A 19,152-nucleotide genomic window follows, 5' to 3' on the forward strand; every position below is an offset into this window, starting at 1 on the left:
GCTTCTTGTGGGCCTTTTCCTAATTAATTTCTGTAATTTAATTCTTTCTTTTGGGTAGTTGATTAAATGATTAATCGGTTTTAGGGGTCGTAACACGGGGTGTTACACAAGGAGTCTTCAAGGGAGTTGTAGAGGATGTTTCGTGCTACATTGTCCAGGTTTGCCCTTGTCCTCTCTTCCGAGGTGTATTGATCTTTTGGCTTTGGTATCATCTGCTAAGCACCGGCCCCTTGAGCTGCGGCTTGTGTGTTCGCCATCATGACTGTAATTGGTCCAGTTGTTATGACGTCCCACATCTCGTCATGTATGGAGCAGAGGAGGGCCTGCATTCTTATCCGCCAGTCATCAAATTTAGAGAGGCTAAAAGCAAGCTGCTTAGAGCGGTTAGCATGATCTTTTTCCATTTTGCAAAAACGTTTGTGCAAAGCTGAAAATATGCAAAATTTCAGTGATTTGATAAGGGATCTACCAGGCAGTAAATGCAAAGCCTTTACCGTTCAAGGTATTTGGCTCTGATACCACTTGTTGGTCCCGGTAGAGTTGTAGCGAGAGTCTAGAGGGGGGGGTGAATAGACTCTTTTCGTGTTTTGCACTAAAAATAACCTTTCGGTGTTTTGGAGCAGCGGAAATGTTAAATTCGTTTATTTGCTTTGCACGGGTTTTGTTATAACGAGAGCTTTCGGTAATGATGAGAAAGATAAAATGATGCAGAAATGAAAAGCGTAAGTAAAGAGATAGAGAGACGAGAGTTTTATAGTGGTTCGGCCAACTTTACCTACTCCACTCTTCTTCCACAACTTATGGAAGGATTGCACTATCACTCGTTAGTACAATTACACAAAGACTTCCTTGATCACTAAGTCGGACAGCCTTCGTAGGTTTTTCAACTCCTCGAGTTTACTCCGCCTCTATCAACGTCTTCTTCAGAATTGAGGTTGGTAGAAAGTGATTTCTGATTTCTCCAACGTGATGAAGTCTTGACTAATGAGGAATGATTGCTTCGTACAAATGGCAAGACTTCTTTAAGGTGTAAGATGAGGATCAATGAACTTCTTCAAGTATCTTTGCACCTTAACACTGGTTCACAAAAGCTTGAGAGAGCTGAGAGCGTTTAAGAGCTTTTGCGTATGGATAGATCGAGTGATAAGAACCAGCACCTTCTAAGTTGATGAAGGTGGGTTTATATAGGTGAGGAAAATTCCACCCGTTGGAGGGAGATGAAATTTTCAAACCTATTGTACAGTGGGTAAGGATCGGGGAGCTTCCCGCATTAAATGCTCAATTAATGAGGTTGTACCTTGTAGCCGTTGATGGCATGGGGAGCCTTAGAGTTTTGTCCTTTAGCTTCAGGAAATAGTACATCTTCATTTAATGCTCCTTGGTATGCGTGTCCCACAAGTTGAGGTCCTTTTGTTCCTAGGATGTTGTCAAGTCAGACAGTGGAGACATTCTTCTTGCTATTGATGAGAAGGAATGTCTTGAAGGATTGTCATCAATAAGACTGTCGTTTCGTGTTCAATGACAACTCCTGGTTAACTCTCGTTGCAGTTGCTTCATGCTTCGTGTCTTCTTTCGTCTTGATAACCCTAACAACTAAACATAACTCATCTTCGTGTGTTTGACTAGCTTAACACGAATTACATGTGAGTTATGGCAACTTTCGTCTAAGACGAAAGCGGCGATGAAAAATGATAACGGTTAGGGGTCTACTTTCTAGGTTACATTGGTATCATCAAAATCCTAATACAAGTGTTCCTAACATGCTGTTATAGCTGTTGGAAGGCAGCTTTAATGTCATTTTTAATTGCCATAATAAAGCCTATTGGCTCCTTCAACCCTATATAAGAGAGGGTAGAGGCAGTAGAGTTTTACACACAGAAATATAGAACACGAAAGTTCGATTTTTAGCCTCAAAACCTCTCTGCTTCTACTCCTTCTTTAGCCTACTGTGTTCATAACCGTGTCTTGCTCGCCGGATTCCTTGTTTGAGTGCTCAAACATTGAATCACTAGCAAGTTTTATCCTGGGAAGCCTAGGCCACAACGCTCCTAGAATCTTTGGGAGGTGGCAAATAAGGTTTTAAGGAAAGAGTGCTCACTTGACTCTTGCAAAAACCCAACACCAAACACTAGCCAAATTACTTCATATTTTCTTCCCTCCTTTCCAGAAAATAATAGTCATATTTTATTTGATTATTATTCATTTTTCCTACCAACGGTTCCTACAGTCTTAAAACCTTATTCCTTGTTTTCCCGTTGGTTGTTTTCTCGAATTTCCTTGAAGAAATGGAGAACCCCGAGCTGCCTATCGTGAACAATGGGGAAGAAAATGTTGTTGAGAACAACAATGGATGAAACGGCAACAATGTGGCTAATTCCCAAGCTACACCAGTGAACGTTGGTTCACAAGATGGTGGAAGCACTAAGGGATATATTCCCATGTCTCGGGTACCTTCGGTACCAAGTGGTTCGGCTAAAAAGCCAGAGAAGTTCACCGGTGTTGGTTCGAGCTTCAAGAGGTGGCAACAAAAGATGTTGTTCTACCTAGCAACTCTCGGCTTGGCAAGGTTCTTGTCCGAGAGTGTTCCCGAGTTGAAGGAACAAGATGCACAATCCTTGATGGCAGTTGGCTATTGGAAGGATTCGGACTTCTTGCCGAAACTACATCCTGAATGGATTGTGTGACATGCAATACGATGTATATCGAAAGATAAGCACATCAAAAGCGTTGTGGGAAGCTTTGGATCATAAATATCGAAGTGAGGATGCCGGCTCAAAGAAGTTTGTGGTTAGCCGATTCCTCGACTTCAAAAATGGTTGATTCAAAAACTGTGCTAAGTCAGGTAGAAGATTTGCAATTAATCTTCGATGAGATCTGTGACGAGGGCATGGTGCTAAGTGAAGCCTTCCAAGTGGGATCTGTGATCCATTTGTTGCCTCCAGGTTGGAAGGACTTCAAGAACTACCTTAAGCATAAGCGAAAGGAAATGAATCTGGAGGACCTGATCCAGCGACTCAGGATTGAGGAAGGGAACAGGACGAATGATAGGAAAGTTCCTATCATTGTTGGCGCTAAGGCCAACGTTGTGGAGCATGGTAAAAGCTCCAAGAGGAACCAGAAAGACAAGCGAAAGCTAGGTCCGAAAGGTGGCGTTACCAAGAACAAGTTTCCTGGTGAATGCTACAATTGTAGCAAGCATGGCCACAGAGCATCTGAATAAAAGGCTCCAAGGAAGAAGAATAAGAGTTCTGAAGCCAACGTTGTTGGAGATAGCAAACAGAAGGAGGTCGAGATTAGCCTTTCGGCTATGGTGACCGAGGTGAACCTCGTGGGCTCAAACCCTCGTGAATGGTTCATTCATACCGGTGCAACCAGACACTTATGTTGCAACAGAGAGATGTTCAACACCTTTGAGACCGTTGAGGGTGAAAAGGTGTGGATGGGAAACTCTGCTCAGTCCGCTGTGGAAGGCATGGGCAAGGTGGTTCTGAAGATGACTTCCGGGAAGGAACTGACGTTGAACAACGTGCTGTATGTTCCTGAGCTGAGGAAGAATCTGGTGTCTGGCTCTCTGTTGAACAAGCATGGCTTTCGCATGGTGTTCGAGTCAGACAAAGTAGTTTTGTCTAAGTTAGGGATGTTTGTTGGTAAAGGATATGTAACTGATGGGCTGTTTAAGCTCAGTGTAATTCCTGTTATCAATAAAAGCAAAGTTAATTCTGTTTACTTGTTTGAGTCTTCCAATTTATGGCATGGTAGACTAGGTCATGTTAATTTTAATTCTATGCGTAGATTAATTAGCATGGACCATATTCCTAACTTTCAAATTGACACAAATAACAAGTGTGAAATTTGTGTTGAGGCAAAAACTAACGAAAGTACCTTTCAAATCGGTTGAAAGGGAAACTGAACCACTAGAATTAATCCATAGTGATTTGTGCGATTTTAGATCGATACAAACGAGAGGTGGTAATAAGTATTTTATCACATTTATCGACGATAGCACACGATACTGCTATGTGTATTTGCTTAAGAGCAAAGATGAAGCCGTTGATAAATTCGTTCTTTATAAGAATGAAGTGGAAAACCAACTTAATCGAAGAATTAAGAAGGTTAGAAGCAATCGAGGTGGTGAGTACGAAGCACCTATTGGTGACTTCTGTGCGAGTGTAGGTATAATACATGAGCGTACTGCACCTTACTCACCTAATCGAACGGTGTTGCCGAATGAAAGAATCGTACATTGAAAGATATGATTAATGCGATGCTTATAAGTTCGGGCCTACCTCAAGATGCGTGGGGTGAGGCGATTTTGACAAGTAATTACCTTTTGAATAAGGTACCCCGAAAGAAGCTCGATAAGACTCCTTATGAGCTGTGGAACGGTAGGAAACCTTCCTACCAGTACCTGAAAGTGTGGGGGTGTCTTGCCAAAGTTTTGGTGCCAACACCAAAGAAAGTAAAGATAGGTCCTAAGACGGTGGACTGTATCTTTATTGGCTATGCACATAATAGTAGTGCTTATCGGTTCTTAGTACACGAGTCCCATAATCCGGACATACACGAGAACACGATAATAGAATCAAGGAATGCATATTTCTTCGAAAATATATTTCCTTGTAGGTCCAACGAGGGACCAAGTACGTCAAAACGAACGTTTGACGAAACTATGGATAATGATAGTGGGGAATCTATGAAAGAACCCGAGCTCGAGTCGAGACGCAGTAAGCGGGCGAGAGTTGGAAAATCATTCAGTCCTGATTTTCTTACTTACTTGTTAGAGTATGATTCGGGTACTCTAACTTGTTTATTAGAAAACGAACCTGATTTTCTATCTTGTTTGATAGAAAACGAGCCTCGAACGTATGTAGAAGCTGTGACTTCTGCGGAAGGACCAATGTGGAAAGAGGCTATAAAAAGTGAAGTGGATTCTATCCTACAGAATCACACTTGGGAACTTGTTGATCTTCCTCCGGGTAGTAAACCCTTAGGATCCAAGTGGGTCTTTAAAAGGAAGATGATACCGGACGGTTCCATCGAGAAGTATAAGGCTAGGCTTGTAATTAAGGGTTACAGGCAACGTGAAGGCCTTGATTACTTCGACACGTATTCTCCCGTGACGAGAATAAACTCCATTAGGATGATACTTGCCATAGCCGCGTTGCGGAACTTGGAAGTTCATCAAATGGATGTGAAAACCGCTTTCCTAAACGGTGAGTTAGATGAGGAAATCTATATGGAACAACCCGAAGGATTCGTGGTTCCAGGCCAAGAAAGGAAAGTGTGTAAGTTGGTTAAATCGCTCTATGGTTTAAAACAAGCGCCTAAGCAGTGGCACGAGAAGTTTGACCATGCGATGTTAACTAACGGGTTTAAAATAAACGAAAGTGACAAATGTGTCTACGTTAAGGAAACGATAGACGGCTACGTCATCCTTTGTTTATATGTCGATGATATTCTCATCGTTGGTAGCAATGATCGAATGATCAAGTATACTAAAAACATGTTAAATACGAGATTTGACATGAAGGATATGGGTTTGGCTGATTTAATCCTCGGGATTAGAATCATTAGAAGACCTGATGGTCTCGTGTTGAGCCAATCACATTATATTGACAAAATCCTTGAGAAATTTAACAAGGATGATAGTCAAGTGGCTAGGACACCATTTGATACAAATATTCATCTAACCAAGATTTCACAAGTGGAATATGCTCGGGTTATTGGTAGTTTGATGTATCTTATGAGTTGTACTAGGCCGGATATTGCCTATGCGGTTAGTAAACTCAATAGATATACGAGTAACCCCGGTGCTATGCACTGGAAGGCAATAGTAAAGGTTATGAGATACTTGAGGTATACTCGTGATCTTGGACTGCACTACGGGAGATATCTCGCTGTACTTGAAGGGTATAGCGACGCAAACTGGATATCCGATATTAAGGACTCTAAGTCCACAAGTGGCAACGTGTTTACACTAGCCGGTGCATGGAAATCCTCTAAGCAAACTGTGATAGCTAGATCCACGATGGAATCTGAGCTAATAGCCTTGGACAAAGGTTGTGAAGAGGCTGAATGGCTACGCCATTTTATAGAGGATATTCCTAATTGGGAAAGACCGGTACCTCCAACATGTGTGCATTGCGATAGTCAAGCCACAATCGGGAGAGTACAGAGTCATATATATAATGGTAAGTCTAGACATGTGCATCGTAGACATAATACCATTAGACAACTACTCACAACTGGTGTTGTCTCGATTGACTACGTAAAGTCAAAAGACAATATAGCGGATCCGCTGACCAAAGGGTTAGGCAAAGAAGTTGTGGAGAAGTTAACACGAGGAATGGGTCTAATGCCCTTGGACTAAAAAGTTCTATAGTGGATACCCAACCTAGCTTGCACCTAGGTTCAATGGGACAACTAAATTATGGAACGGAGCGCGTCACTGTGGGGGTCTCAGACTCCCTACCACTCCTCGTTAAAACAGTGACTCCCGCAGGAGGCTAGCATGTTAAAATGCTTTAATGATTCTTGAGTATGCGGGATACTCGAGAAAGAATCACCTATGTTAGAGAGAAGTGAGGGTCGCTTCAAAGGAGAATTGTTGGGCACAATTCTTTAGAAACTCTCGCAGAACCAGGAACGGTGACCCACGACCAAAACGGGCACACTCATGAGAGCAAGAGCATGGTTGGGAGATTCATGTGTGAGATATGTCATCGTCTACACAAACGGCAATCGGTTCAAAGACATCGTGTTCTACCGTACAGCTAGTAGAGTAAACATGTCTTCACGAGGGAAGGTTCAAAGGGTATAGTGACTCCCTACCTATCCTATGCAGGGATCGACCGTTTGAACACAGTTGTTTCCGATTTCAAAATACCCCGAAAATCAATTTTTCATTCATGTGGGGGATTGTTGGAAAAAATAGCTTAAAATGACATAAAATGACATGTTAAGTGGCTATTTTGTGGTACAATTATCAGTGGGGTCCACTTCCGATTTGGGTTGGGTCAAAGTGGATTCGGGTACTTCGTAGTGAGACGAAGAGATTGATATATTGTACGCTCAAAACGGATAATGGGTGAATGAGATATTGATTCTCAAAGTAGACTCATTTGAGTTGGAAAATGAAGGGAAAAAGTGAGCTTTGTCCCACATTGCTTTGGAATGAAGATTTTCCCCCCATATATACAAGAGCTCTTTTGAAGCTTGTAGAATTGTATAGCATAGAGGCTCTCTTGATTCAAGCCCAAGCTCGTGTGCGCCGGCACCTGGCCTTACGGGCTAAGTTATGCCAAACTGGTCGAAAACAAGAGAGCGAAAGTTGAGACCGAACCCTGTACACCAACGTATGGGGATTGAATTCATCTGTGGCCTGCTGTTGGAAGGCAGCTTTAATGTCATTTTTAATTGCCATAATAAAGGCTATTGGCTCCTTCAACCCTATATAAGAGAGGGTAGAGGCAGTAGAGTTTTACACACAGGGTAATTGCCATAATAAAGGCTATTGGCTCCTTCAACCCTATATAAGAGAGGGTAGAGGCAGTACAGTTTTACACACAGAAATATAGAACATGAAAGTTCAATTTTTAGCCTCAAAACCTCTCTGCTTCTACTCCTTCTTTAGCCTACTGTGTTCATAATTGTGTCTTGCTCGCCGGATTCCTTGTTTGAGTGCTCAAACATTGAATCACTAGCAAGTTTTATCTTGGGAAACCTAGGCCACAACGCTCCTAGTATCTTTGGGAGGTGGCAAATAAGGTTTTAAGGAAAGAGTGCTCACTTGACTCTTGCAAAAACCCAACACCAAACACTAGCCAAATTACTTCATCTTTTCTTCCCTCCTTTCCAGAAAATAATAGTCATATTTTATTTGATTATTATTTATTTTTCCTACCAACAGTTCCTACAGCAGTTTCCGGCGAGGCTTACCGGTTGGGTCCCTTTACAGATTTATGGCTCTTCTTCATCTGATTTTATGCTTATCTCTTGCACCGCTGGTGAGCATTAGAGTTGTTTTTCCCTTCTGGTGGTTGGGACTTCTCCGGTGAGTGTTGTTCTGTGCTCTCTGATTACCATCTTGGACCTTTCTTCATCGAAAATGGAGGACTGGAGTTTGGACAGAGTTGTGGTTGGTGATTTGTGGCCATTGGTGCATCAGTACACCCTTAAAGATGAAGTCCACGTTTTTCGGTCATTTTTGGGGAGGCACTGGTTCGATCGAGTTTCTGGTGGGCTTTGTTCCCGGCGTTGTTTGTTGTTCATGGCCTTGGTTTTCTGCTCTGTTAACGCCTTTTCTGGTGACCAAGCATCATTTGGATGTGTTTCTGGAGTTGGGAGCGTTTTTCGGCGAAAGGGATGCGTCCGGCGTGAGTAGTTTCATCTTGTTTGACACCTGTTCGTGGTTGTTTCTTATATGAAATGGCGCCTGGAGTTTGGATTGAGTTGGAGATGGATTTGGGTGATCCCATTCGTCTGTCCGACAAGCCTTGGTTTTTCTGGTCGTTTTGGGTGGTTTCTGGCCGTGGTATCGGTGTCTGCAATGGTGGAGAACTCAGTCTCTGGTTTGGCCCGGTGTTCATGGCTTTTTTCCGGTGATGTTCTGATTGTTGAATGCTTGTGGCTGTCTCTGATCGGTTTTCCGGCGTTGAGTGGGTCGCCGGCGGTTTGTTCTGATCATCGCCGGCATGCATCACGTTGTCTCGGGAAGGAAGCTCATTAATTAGATTAATAAACACAATTAGTGACTAAAAAAAATGATCTGATACGGAAATGTCGTGCATAGGTTTTGGATACAAAAGGAGGAAAAACCGACTTCCTATTTTTTTTTAATTTTTTTTACGAAAAGAAATGAATAATTGTGGATTGAACAATAAGTCCGAATAATTGTTTTACGAATAGAAATGAATAATTGTGAAATGAACACTGAAGTCGGACTTATGAAGTGCAATGTGAAATAAAATACTCCTAATAGATAAAAATATACTTCAGTACGAATTAATTTTTTTCCGTGCAAAATAATATAAAAAAAAAACCACTAAAACGAAATAAAATATTTCAGCTAGAGGATATCTCTTCTACCAGGCCAATACGATTTAATAAAAAATAAATAAAATGTATTCTTCCCTCGTTAAAATGTATTGAATATGACAGACAATATGTAAAGATCTATTTCTTCTCTTCTCTTCCCAGATGAACCCTCTCTTCTCTTCCCAGATTTTGTATATGGTTTAGGTGTGAGAGGCGGTGCTCAACCAAAACCCTTTTTACTTCAAAAATAAAGAAACCAAGCCAACCACCCATAGACACTCGCACAAATAACGGGAAGTTTGATTGGAAGGAAGGAATTATGGGGGAAATAAATTGTAATTCGGTGAGAAAAGAATAAGGTGAGAATAAAGTAGGAATTCAAATTACGTTGTTTGGTAGGGAGAAATAAAATTATTGGAGTTGAGAAGGAAAGAAGTGGTATTGATAGGGATTATAAACTGCGTATACGGGTCACCCCGCCCGGTCGACGACGTGCCCTAGCCTCCGCCCGATCAACCGTTTGTCTACCCCCGCACCTGGCGATGCGGACCATCCAGCCCGGTCAACGGCACGCTTTAGCTTTGCCCGGCTGCCCGGTCGTCTTCCCTCGTTTCGCCATTCAAGTGTCCCCTCCGGTGCTAACCGGTCACCTAGTCTGCCGCGGCCTAGAACACAAATTATGGTGAAAATCTAATCGGTCGGCAGGCGCCTAGCACTTAGACCATAATTTTTGCAACCCTGATTATAAGAATGTGTTCAAGAATAATATTAAAATTAGTCAAACTCATTTGAAATTAGATATGACAATAGGGTCCACACTTTTGAAAATGAGAGAGAATTACAAAGATAAAGATCGTCTTATGAATAAAGTAAAAGGCATGCAGAGAACTGCTCTTTCAAATAGGTCCGATAACAATTCAACTTCAAATTAGCTAACCAAGACTACTAGACACGGTTGTTGAGGAATAAAAAATAATACCCAATGCCTCAAAAGGGGTGACTGCATGAGTGAATGTCATAAGTTCAATTATATTCTCGCACAAAAACGCACACTTTCCTGTGCATGCAATTTTTATTTTTTTAAAAATCTAATCATAAGTTGTTTCCACTAATCAACTAGGATTCACCCCATCTCATACCCAATTACCCACCCTTCGCGCCCTGTTCCCAAGGCCCTCTATAAATACTTCATTTATTGTCTTAGAGAGGACTTTTTTACCTACTTCCCATATTGTATTTAAGAGGTTCCCGGTCACGCTATCTGATCGGTCAACCTGTTACTCTACTGTATAATACTACGGAGGTTTTATCTACATTAGGTATAAAGACTAAAATACCCTTGTGTAATAATTTTAGTAATAACAACCAATGATAGTAGTGTCATTTCATATGTTTTTCCCTTCTCAAATTCATTGAATTGCAATTTATGGGGTACCCCATGAATTGCAATTCAACAAAATGAGGGAATTGCAATTCTGTGGAATTGCAATTCCCTCCAACCAAACAATGTAATTGAGACATTATTAAATTGCAATTCAACTACAGCTAAATTACAGTGAACTAAACGCCATGTAAGTGTTGATAGATGGGAAGGTTGTGTAATAAAGTAGAGTATTAAAAAAAGTTTCAAAAAAATTATAAAAAGAAGAGTCGGTCTTGGCTCTCCTTTTTATAAATTTCGTTTTTTCCTTTTTCGTGACCAAATTTCCATGCAAGTTATGTTTGTATCCACCCGGCAAAAGTTACATACTCGGCAAAATCACCCCATTAATTACCTATTTGGGCGGTGGCCGTATTTGGTTTCTCCAGATATTGTGGTGATTAACTTTCTATTTAATTATTGGTTTATTGCAATAGGTTATTTGAATTTCAAATATTTACTCTTGCTGATAATTGAAGCAGTTGTTATATTATAGACCGTGGTGCATAATCGATTATGCACCACGGCCCATATACGGCGCCGTTTCTTTAAATAAAGAAACGGCTCGCCGTTAGAGTTAACGGAGTCTGTTTGTTTGGTGTATTAAACACCAACTGACACTACAGTATATCCAAATCGACACTGCAGTTATATCAAAATGATACTATAGTTATAGTGAAATGAAACTGCAGTGTACATAAACTGAAACTGAATAACATTTTACATATTTGAATGTATATTGTACAATGAAGCTGTAATTATATCAAAATGATCATGTAGTTGTGTTTTAATAAAACTATAGTGTATATAAAATAAAATTAAATAACATTTTCACATATTTGAGTCTATAAAATATCGAATGAAACTATAGTTATATCGAAATGAAACTGTAGTTGTGTTCAACTGAAACTGCAGTGTATACAAAATGACACTGAATAACAAAGTTACTTTTTGTAAAAGGGTGCGAAACGGCGGAAATAAACACTGTTAATTTTCATTTAAAAAAAAAAAAGATGCGCGGTGCATAATCGATTATGCACCGCGGTGCATAATATAATTTGCCTAATTGAAGTCGAACGTACGTGGTCTGCAGGGAAGATTGACAATAGGAGTGGAAATGGGCCGAGCTGAGCCGAGCTTTGAAAAATTAGGTCTGGGCCTGTTACGAAAATCTAAGGCCTAGGTCCGAGCCTGAGCCTGTATGTAGGCTTTTTGTTAGGCTCAAGCCTGAGCCTGCAATTAGCCTGGCCTAGCCTGAAGCCTCCTTAAAAGCCTGTTTAATATTTAGGTCATTAAAAATGTTTCAAAGCAAGTCCTACCTTGAGTTTATTAAAGCCTATATGTTAAGACTTTTTAAAAACTTTAGTATATTTAAATAATATAAGAAATGTACCTAATACAAAATAATACATAATTACATAAGTATATCATCACCACAATGCAAACATAATAGCAAATAAATATAAAATAAAACAAAACAAGTCACGACTTCAGCATGGTCGTTAACTTGTTTAGAAATAAATTCAATTGTATTATTGTTTGTTATCCTATATAATATTGTAAATAATTAACAATCAACTCACATATTTAAGTTGTGACATTTCATTAAATATTATGATAGTAAGAACAGTTAATAAAAAAAAATTACACAATAAGAACACTCATAGTAGGATTAACAGCAATGTTTATAGTTGAGTCATAATTTATAATGAAATTTTGGAGGTGCAGGGTTAGGGTTTGGTAATTATATATACTTGGGGTTATATTCTAAATAATATATATTTATATATAGGCTAGGCCTGTAGGCCTGAAGGCTGAGCCTGGTATATATAGGCCTGGCCTGTTTAGTTTAATAGGCTTTGAAATTGGCTCAAGCCTGACCTTTTTACTAAACGAGCTAGGCCTAACTAGGCTTTAATTAGGCCTGGACATAGGCCCCTACAAGCGCAAATTATGCTGTGCAACCGAATGCACCTTGCAAGGTGCATACGGTTGCAAAACGGCGCCGTTTTGGTTAAAAAAACGCGCGTCCCACTTAAAGAAGAAATCAGGTTCGATTCTCGGCAATAGCATTTTTATATATCCAGAAATTCATAACTATATAACCACAATTTCATAACTATATATCCACAATTTCATAACTATATATACACAGTGAATGAATGAAGTAAAAATCCACAATGAATGAATGAATGAAGTAAAAATCCACAATGAATGAATGAATGAAGTAAAAATCCACAATGAATGAACTAAATATCCACAATATATGATTGAACTAAATATCCACAATGAATGAACTAAATATCCATAAATTCATAACTATATAACCACAATTTCATAACTATATATCCACAATTTCATAACTATATATCCACAGTGAATGAATGAAGTAAAAAAGCCACAATGAATGAATGAATGAAGTAAAAATCCACAATGAATGAATGAATGAAGTAAAAATCCACAATGAATGAACTAAATATCCACAATATATGATTGAACTAAATATCCACAATGAATGAACTAAATATCCATAAATTCATAACTATATAACCACAATTTCATAACTATATATCCACAATAATGCTATTGCTGAGAGTCGAACTTGATTTTTTTTTTAAAGTGGGACGCGCGTTTTTAATCAAAACGACGTCGTTTTGAACCGTATGCACCATGCGCATGGTACATTCGGTTGCACAGCATAACTATTGCCCTACAAGGGGCTTGGCCTATTCCCACCCCTAATTGACAAAATGGGTTACTGACTTGGACCGGTTTGACCCGATTACATGTGGGCTGACCCGTGACATGGCTCCATGGTTTATTGCTTTTCAGTCACGTTGTTTTTTTTAAGTGGTCTTTGTGTTTGGTTGGGCCGAGATGGCTTTGGTCCTGGGTTCAACCCTCAACATTGCTGGGGAGTTAAATTTTATTCTGTGCTTATTGGTCTTTGCTGATCACGTTGGTAGGATGGATTAATCATGGAAGCAAATTATATTGTGCACTATGCATAATCGATTATGTATCGCGCATCAAAACGACGTCGTTTTGTTTAATAAAAAGAAACGGCATTTGTTTTTCGCCGTTCCACACCCTTCCACAAAAAATAACCATGTTATTCAGTTTCATTTTGTATACACTACAAATTTAGTTCAACACAACTACAGTTTCATTTCGAAATAACTACAGTTTCATTCGATATTTATAGACTCAAATATGTGAAAATGTTATTTAATTTTATTTTATATACACTATAGTTTTATTAAAACACAACTACTACATGATCATTTTGATATAATTACAGCTTCATTGTACAATATTTACTCAAATATGTGAAATGTTATTCAGTTTCATTTTTATATACACTGCAGTTTCATTTCACAACTACAGTATCATTTTGATATAACTGCAGTTTCATTTGATAGTATAAAAATAATACGTGAAACACTGTCAGTTTTGATGTACTGTAGTGTCAGTTGGTGTTTAATACACCAAACATGCGGACTTCGTTAATGATAACGGCGAGTCGTTTCTTTACTTAAAAAAACAACGCCGTTTTTTGTATGCACCGCGGTCTACGATATAACGACTGAATCATGGATGCTTTCTTTTTATTCCCTACAGAATTGTTGTTTTACTTAGACTAGGATTGATTTCAAATTTCTCATTTTAAATGCCCCAGTGTTACATGTAGTTGGACTTTTGATTTAATTTACATTCCCGATTTAAGGAGTTGATCAACCATGCTTCACCTGTGAGAAAAGGGGAGTGTGTGATGTTAAGAACACTAAGTGTTTGATGAAATGCCTCTTAGACATTCTTGAGTCATGAGAATGTCCTTGAATGTTCTAGGAGCGTGGGATGACCTTGAGAAAGGCTTCCCTATCATTATATAACATCTATCATCTTTTGACCCCCAATTTGGTTTCGCTATCTTGACCTACCTTTAATTTCTATAAACTTATCATTTGTTTTCATTATAGTGTGTTGTTTGATATTGTGTTTGTATCTAAATCAACGAGTGAATTCCATTTTTGGTCCTACTGTTATAGGGGCGTTTCCAATTTCAGTCCACTTTAATTTTTTTTGCCACTTTACAACCACTGTTATTGAATGTGTTCCACTTTTAGTCCACCGTTAATATTTCCGTCAAGAGGCCGTATAATCAAAGGGTATTTTGGTCTTTTTATGTTTGTCTCTTCTCTTTTAATCCAGGCGCTTCGTCCTCCTCCTCCGATATTTGAAGATGGCTCTTCGAACAACGAGAATGGGAAGCCAAAGCTACATCATTTCTTTCGTTCCAACATGGGCCGACGAGGTTTCTTAGGTTTTAGGTTTAATATTTTCATTTCTTTAGTCAAACATAGTCTTGGATGAGAAGAAATGTCAAAATACCCCTAGATTACACGGCCTCTTGATGGAAATACTAACGGTGGGACTAAAAGTGGAACACATTCAATAATAGTGGTTATAAAGTGGCAAAAAAAAATTAAGGTGGACTAAAATTGGAAACGCCCCTATAACAGTAGGACCAAAAATGGAATTCACTCCTAAATCAACCATTCGATTTGGCTAGATTTCCATGAGGAACATTAGTATCTTATGCTTGGAACACTAAAGCTCTACTCCTATCGCCAATCCTTGTGAGATCGATATTTGGTGTAAGGATACCCTCTTATACATTCACTCACCCAAAAGACTACTTCATCAATAGTAGTGATTGATCTCTTTTGCTTATTTTCTTTAATATTTTTAATTAATTTTAAATATAATCTTTTGTTTTAATAATAATTTTAAAGCGTAGTTTCTAAATATATAAATTTTATATACTAATACTACACTTAATGTTATGAAAAATTGAATTAAAAATAATTTCAATTAAACATCCTTATGCGAATAGACATATAAATTAGACGAAGAGAGTGATAATAATTATTTACTCCCTATTATATTTCAAAATATTAGTATTAAACGCGTTATTATTATCCTATTATTCTTCCCCAAAAGATTCAACCTTTGTGGAAGAATAAAAAGTTAATCATATCTTGTAAATGATAGTGCTCAGACACAATCATTGAATCATAGACCAAAACAATAGCTTTACTTTTGCTTTTCTCTTTTGGCTCTATTTTCTCAAAAGTAAAGTTGCAGTTTTCTTCATCTGCAATAATTGGATCTTCATTTTCCATACCATCCATCATCTCTCATTTTTTCTGACCTGAACTGCACAATTTCAGCTTTCTCCTCTCTCTGCTAAACCAAACCAAATCAACCCATCTTACCTCGATCTTCTACAGCATCACTACTTACTAGTTATGGCTTTTGCCGCTGTAACCATTTTAATGGATACACTTCACCAACACTTCCTTCAACCCACACCTCGTTTCCCTCTCCGCAACAAAACAAAGGTCAAATTACTTTACAAAAATCTGTCTTCTTTGCAAACCTCTCTCGAACAAGATTTCAAAGCGGGGGAGTGTGACGAAGCAGCGAAAGCATTGGAAGCAGAAATGAGAGATGTCTCAGTTGAACTAAGGTTCCAAATAGAACACGAATTGAGATTGTTTTACCTGGGGAATTCCATGAAGCTTAGGCTTCACTCTGCTCAAAACTACCTTCCTCCAATCTTGAATCGAGAAATCAACGCCCTAGACCCTCTGGGTGATTTCTCCTTTTATATGAACCCGTCGGAATTTATGGCGGAGGAGTTGAACCCGTCGCAATTATGCCTGCTGGTTCAAACCATACAAACTATGAAATTCCGTTGTGTATATAAGCATTTCTGTTCTAGGTTGGATATCCTACTGAAGCACTTCGCGCTGCCGGTATCGCGCATGCCGCCTCATATACGGAAAAGGTTGGAAACTTTTTGCGCACAACATGTTGATTGTTTCCGTCATGGTCCACAGATTATCCAAGGCGAACAAGAAAGCGAGGACGAGGATGAACAAAAGACAGATGATGATGAAGAACAAGAGAGCTGCAAGGATGAGGATGAAGAACAGGATAGCAAGAATAATAAACAAAAACACCCATGGTATATGTTGTGTAAAGAAGCAACAAGTATAATCAGGCAAGAATTGAGAGCTCCGTCTTATCTCAATAAATACATGAAGCAACGAATACAGGCTCGACATAAGATTCATCAAATTTTCAAGCAAGGAATTAAGCTCACATCTTACATCAAGAAAGAGCTGTACTTGTTGAAGGTTAAGAATGTTGCATACCCCCAATCACTAAACAATAATGCTGCTTCTTTTAGAGTTGGTGTTCCATTGCATTTGCAGCATACTTCAGCTTCAGAGCATACAATCAGTATGGTGGGCTGCAATGATGAGCTCAACACCATAATGGACAGCCTGAACCAGCAATCCTCAAAACGAGAAATTGTCTCAATCGTGGGGATGGGTGGCATCGGTAAGACCACCTTAGCTAGAAGGATTTATGGAGATGCTTCATTCATTTCTCGCTTTGATTGTCGAGCTTGGGTTACTATCTCACAGGACTATAATCCAACAAAAGTTTTCCAAGGCCTTCTTCATTCTCTTGGCCAAAGGGTCTATGTCAACAATGAAACTAGCAACGACGAATTGGCCGAGAAAGTATACCGATGTCTAAAACATCAAAGGTATATGATCATAATAGATGACATATGGAGAACAAAGGTTTGGGATGATTTAGTGAAAAGTTTTCCAGATGACAGCAATGGAAGTCGAATATTGTTGACCACTCGACTAAAAAATGTGGCGGAATATGCTGGTTCAGGTAGTAATTTTTGTCATAACAAGAGTTTTTTGAATTCAAATCAAAGTTGGAAACTTTTTTGCAAGAAGGTGTTGTCCGAGAGAATTTTGTCTGCTGAATTTGAAAAAATTGCTAGAGCAATAGTAGACAAGTGCAAAGGATTACCTCTTGCAATTATTGTGGCCGCTGGACTCCTCTCAAATTCCAACCAAACTATTCATGAATGGGAGCATATTGCAAAAAATGTTCATACATTGAGTTTAGATCATTCTAATCAGCAGTGTGAGAACATCATTGATTTGAGTTACACCTTCTTACCTCATCATCTTAAACTCTGCTTTTTGTCATTTGGGTGTTTTCCGGAAGACTATGAGGCTCATGAAGATGAGATTGTTGGCTTTTGGGTTTCGGAGGGGTTTCTAAAGGTTTTGAAGTCTAAGAGTATGGAAGACGTGGCAAGGGAATCCTTACAGGATCTTGTAGATAGAAATCTTGTTTTAATCTGTGAAGAAGGAAATACAAAAGGTGGATTATTAAAAGCCGCATATCAAATGCATGATATCTTGCGTGAATTGGCCTTGAGAGAAGCCCGGAAAGAGAAGCTATTATGTTCTAAGGAGGGTAATGGCATAGGTTTGAGATTTAAAAGAAGTCAACCAATGAAATCAAGAATTTGTAGGTACAAGTGTTTACCTCATTCTAGCAAGACCTCTTTATTTATTGATGTACAAAATGCCCCCCCAAGGCTGGTGCATATGCATTTAAAGTTTTTAAGGGTATTGGTGCTACGTGATCTCTCATCCAATATTTTATTAGAAATGGTGATTGCGGGTCTAGTGCATTTGAGATGGCTAAAAATTACTGGTAGGTTGAATATTTATTCTCTACCTTTGTTCATGTTGTGGAATCTGCAGACACTAGAACTTCATTGTTATTCACCGTGTGAATCCCTTGATATTTGGAGATTACCTCAATTAAGGAAAGTTTCTAATAGGTATACCTTTACACTAGTTCCTCCAAGATCAATTCATCATAATTTGGAGAGCATTGGACGTTTGGATTATAGGAGTTGTACAAAGGAGTTGTTCATGAGAATTCCAAATCTAAGGACATTGGAAATTAGTGATGATATGAACATTTGTCTGGGGGGTGGCGCATCCAACTGGTTCGAAAGCCTTGTCTATTTATATAAATTGAAAGAACTAATGGTTTATAACAAACGCCTTGATTCCGAGTTTAGAACATTTCATTCTTTGGGGATATTGAGCCTAGATAAATTTTTGCCAAATCTTATGAAGTTGGATCTCGTCCGTACACATTTAGAATGGAATGATGTGGATCTTATTGGTACATTGTCTAAGCTTGAGGTACTCACATTGGGAGGTGGGGCTGTTGATGGGCAAAAATGGGAACCTAGAGATGGAGGATTTCGTCGATTAAAAGTCTTGGCTATGGTTGGTTGTAATCTACATTATTGGAAAGTCACTAGTGATCATTTTCCAGTGCTCGAATGTCTACAATTACATGACATGGGCTACGAGGGGTTAACAGAGATTCCTAGTAGTTTTGCAGACAAAGTTACTCTCAAAGCAATCAAGTTAATTCGATGTTCATACCAACTTATATCCTCTGCCAAGCATATTCAAGAAGAGCAATTAGAGTACGGGAACGACACATTAGTTGTTAATATTGTAAGGTATAATTTCTAGGTATCTTTATCTACTAAAAAAAGAGAAGTTGAAATTAAGATTATAATTTTGTTTTTTTCTAATCCTTAATTATAATACAAATTTATTTCAATTTCTATGATTAATTTCTAAATCATAGATGATGATGTTTTGTTTTCCAGCAATGAGGATGCCTAGAGTGGGTTGTTCAGGAGAATCTTTCCCTTAATACTTTCATAATGGGTAAGTTTTGTTTTTAAAAGCTTTCCTCTCTCATGTTCTTTTCTC

The 19,152-nt window shown here is 38.8% G+C and overlaps 1 protein-coding gene across 1 annotated transcript; it reads left to right on the forward strand.

Moving 5' to 3' along the window:
• The first annotated feature begins 15,768 nt into the window (after positions 1–15,768).
• LOC109178020 (putative disease resistance RPP13-like protein 3) lies at positions 15,769–18,906 on the forward strand. Its single transcript, XM_019327523.1, has one exon. It carries the CDS (start codon positions 15,769–15,771, stop codon positions 18,904–18,906), a length of 3,138 nt encoding a protein of 1,045 aa, XP_019183068.1.
• Positions 18,907–19,152: the final 246 nt, after the last annotated feature.

Source organism: Ipomoea nil, unplaced genomic scaffold, assembly GCF_001879475.1.
Source record: "Ipomoea nil cultivar Tokyo-kokei standard unplaced genomic scaffold, Asagao_1.1 scaffold0176, whole genome shotgun sequence".
NCBI lineage: Eukaryota > Viridiplantae > Streptophyta > Magnoliopsida > Solanales > Convolvulaceae > Ipomoea > Ipomoea nil.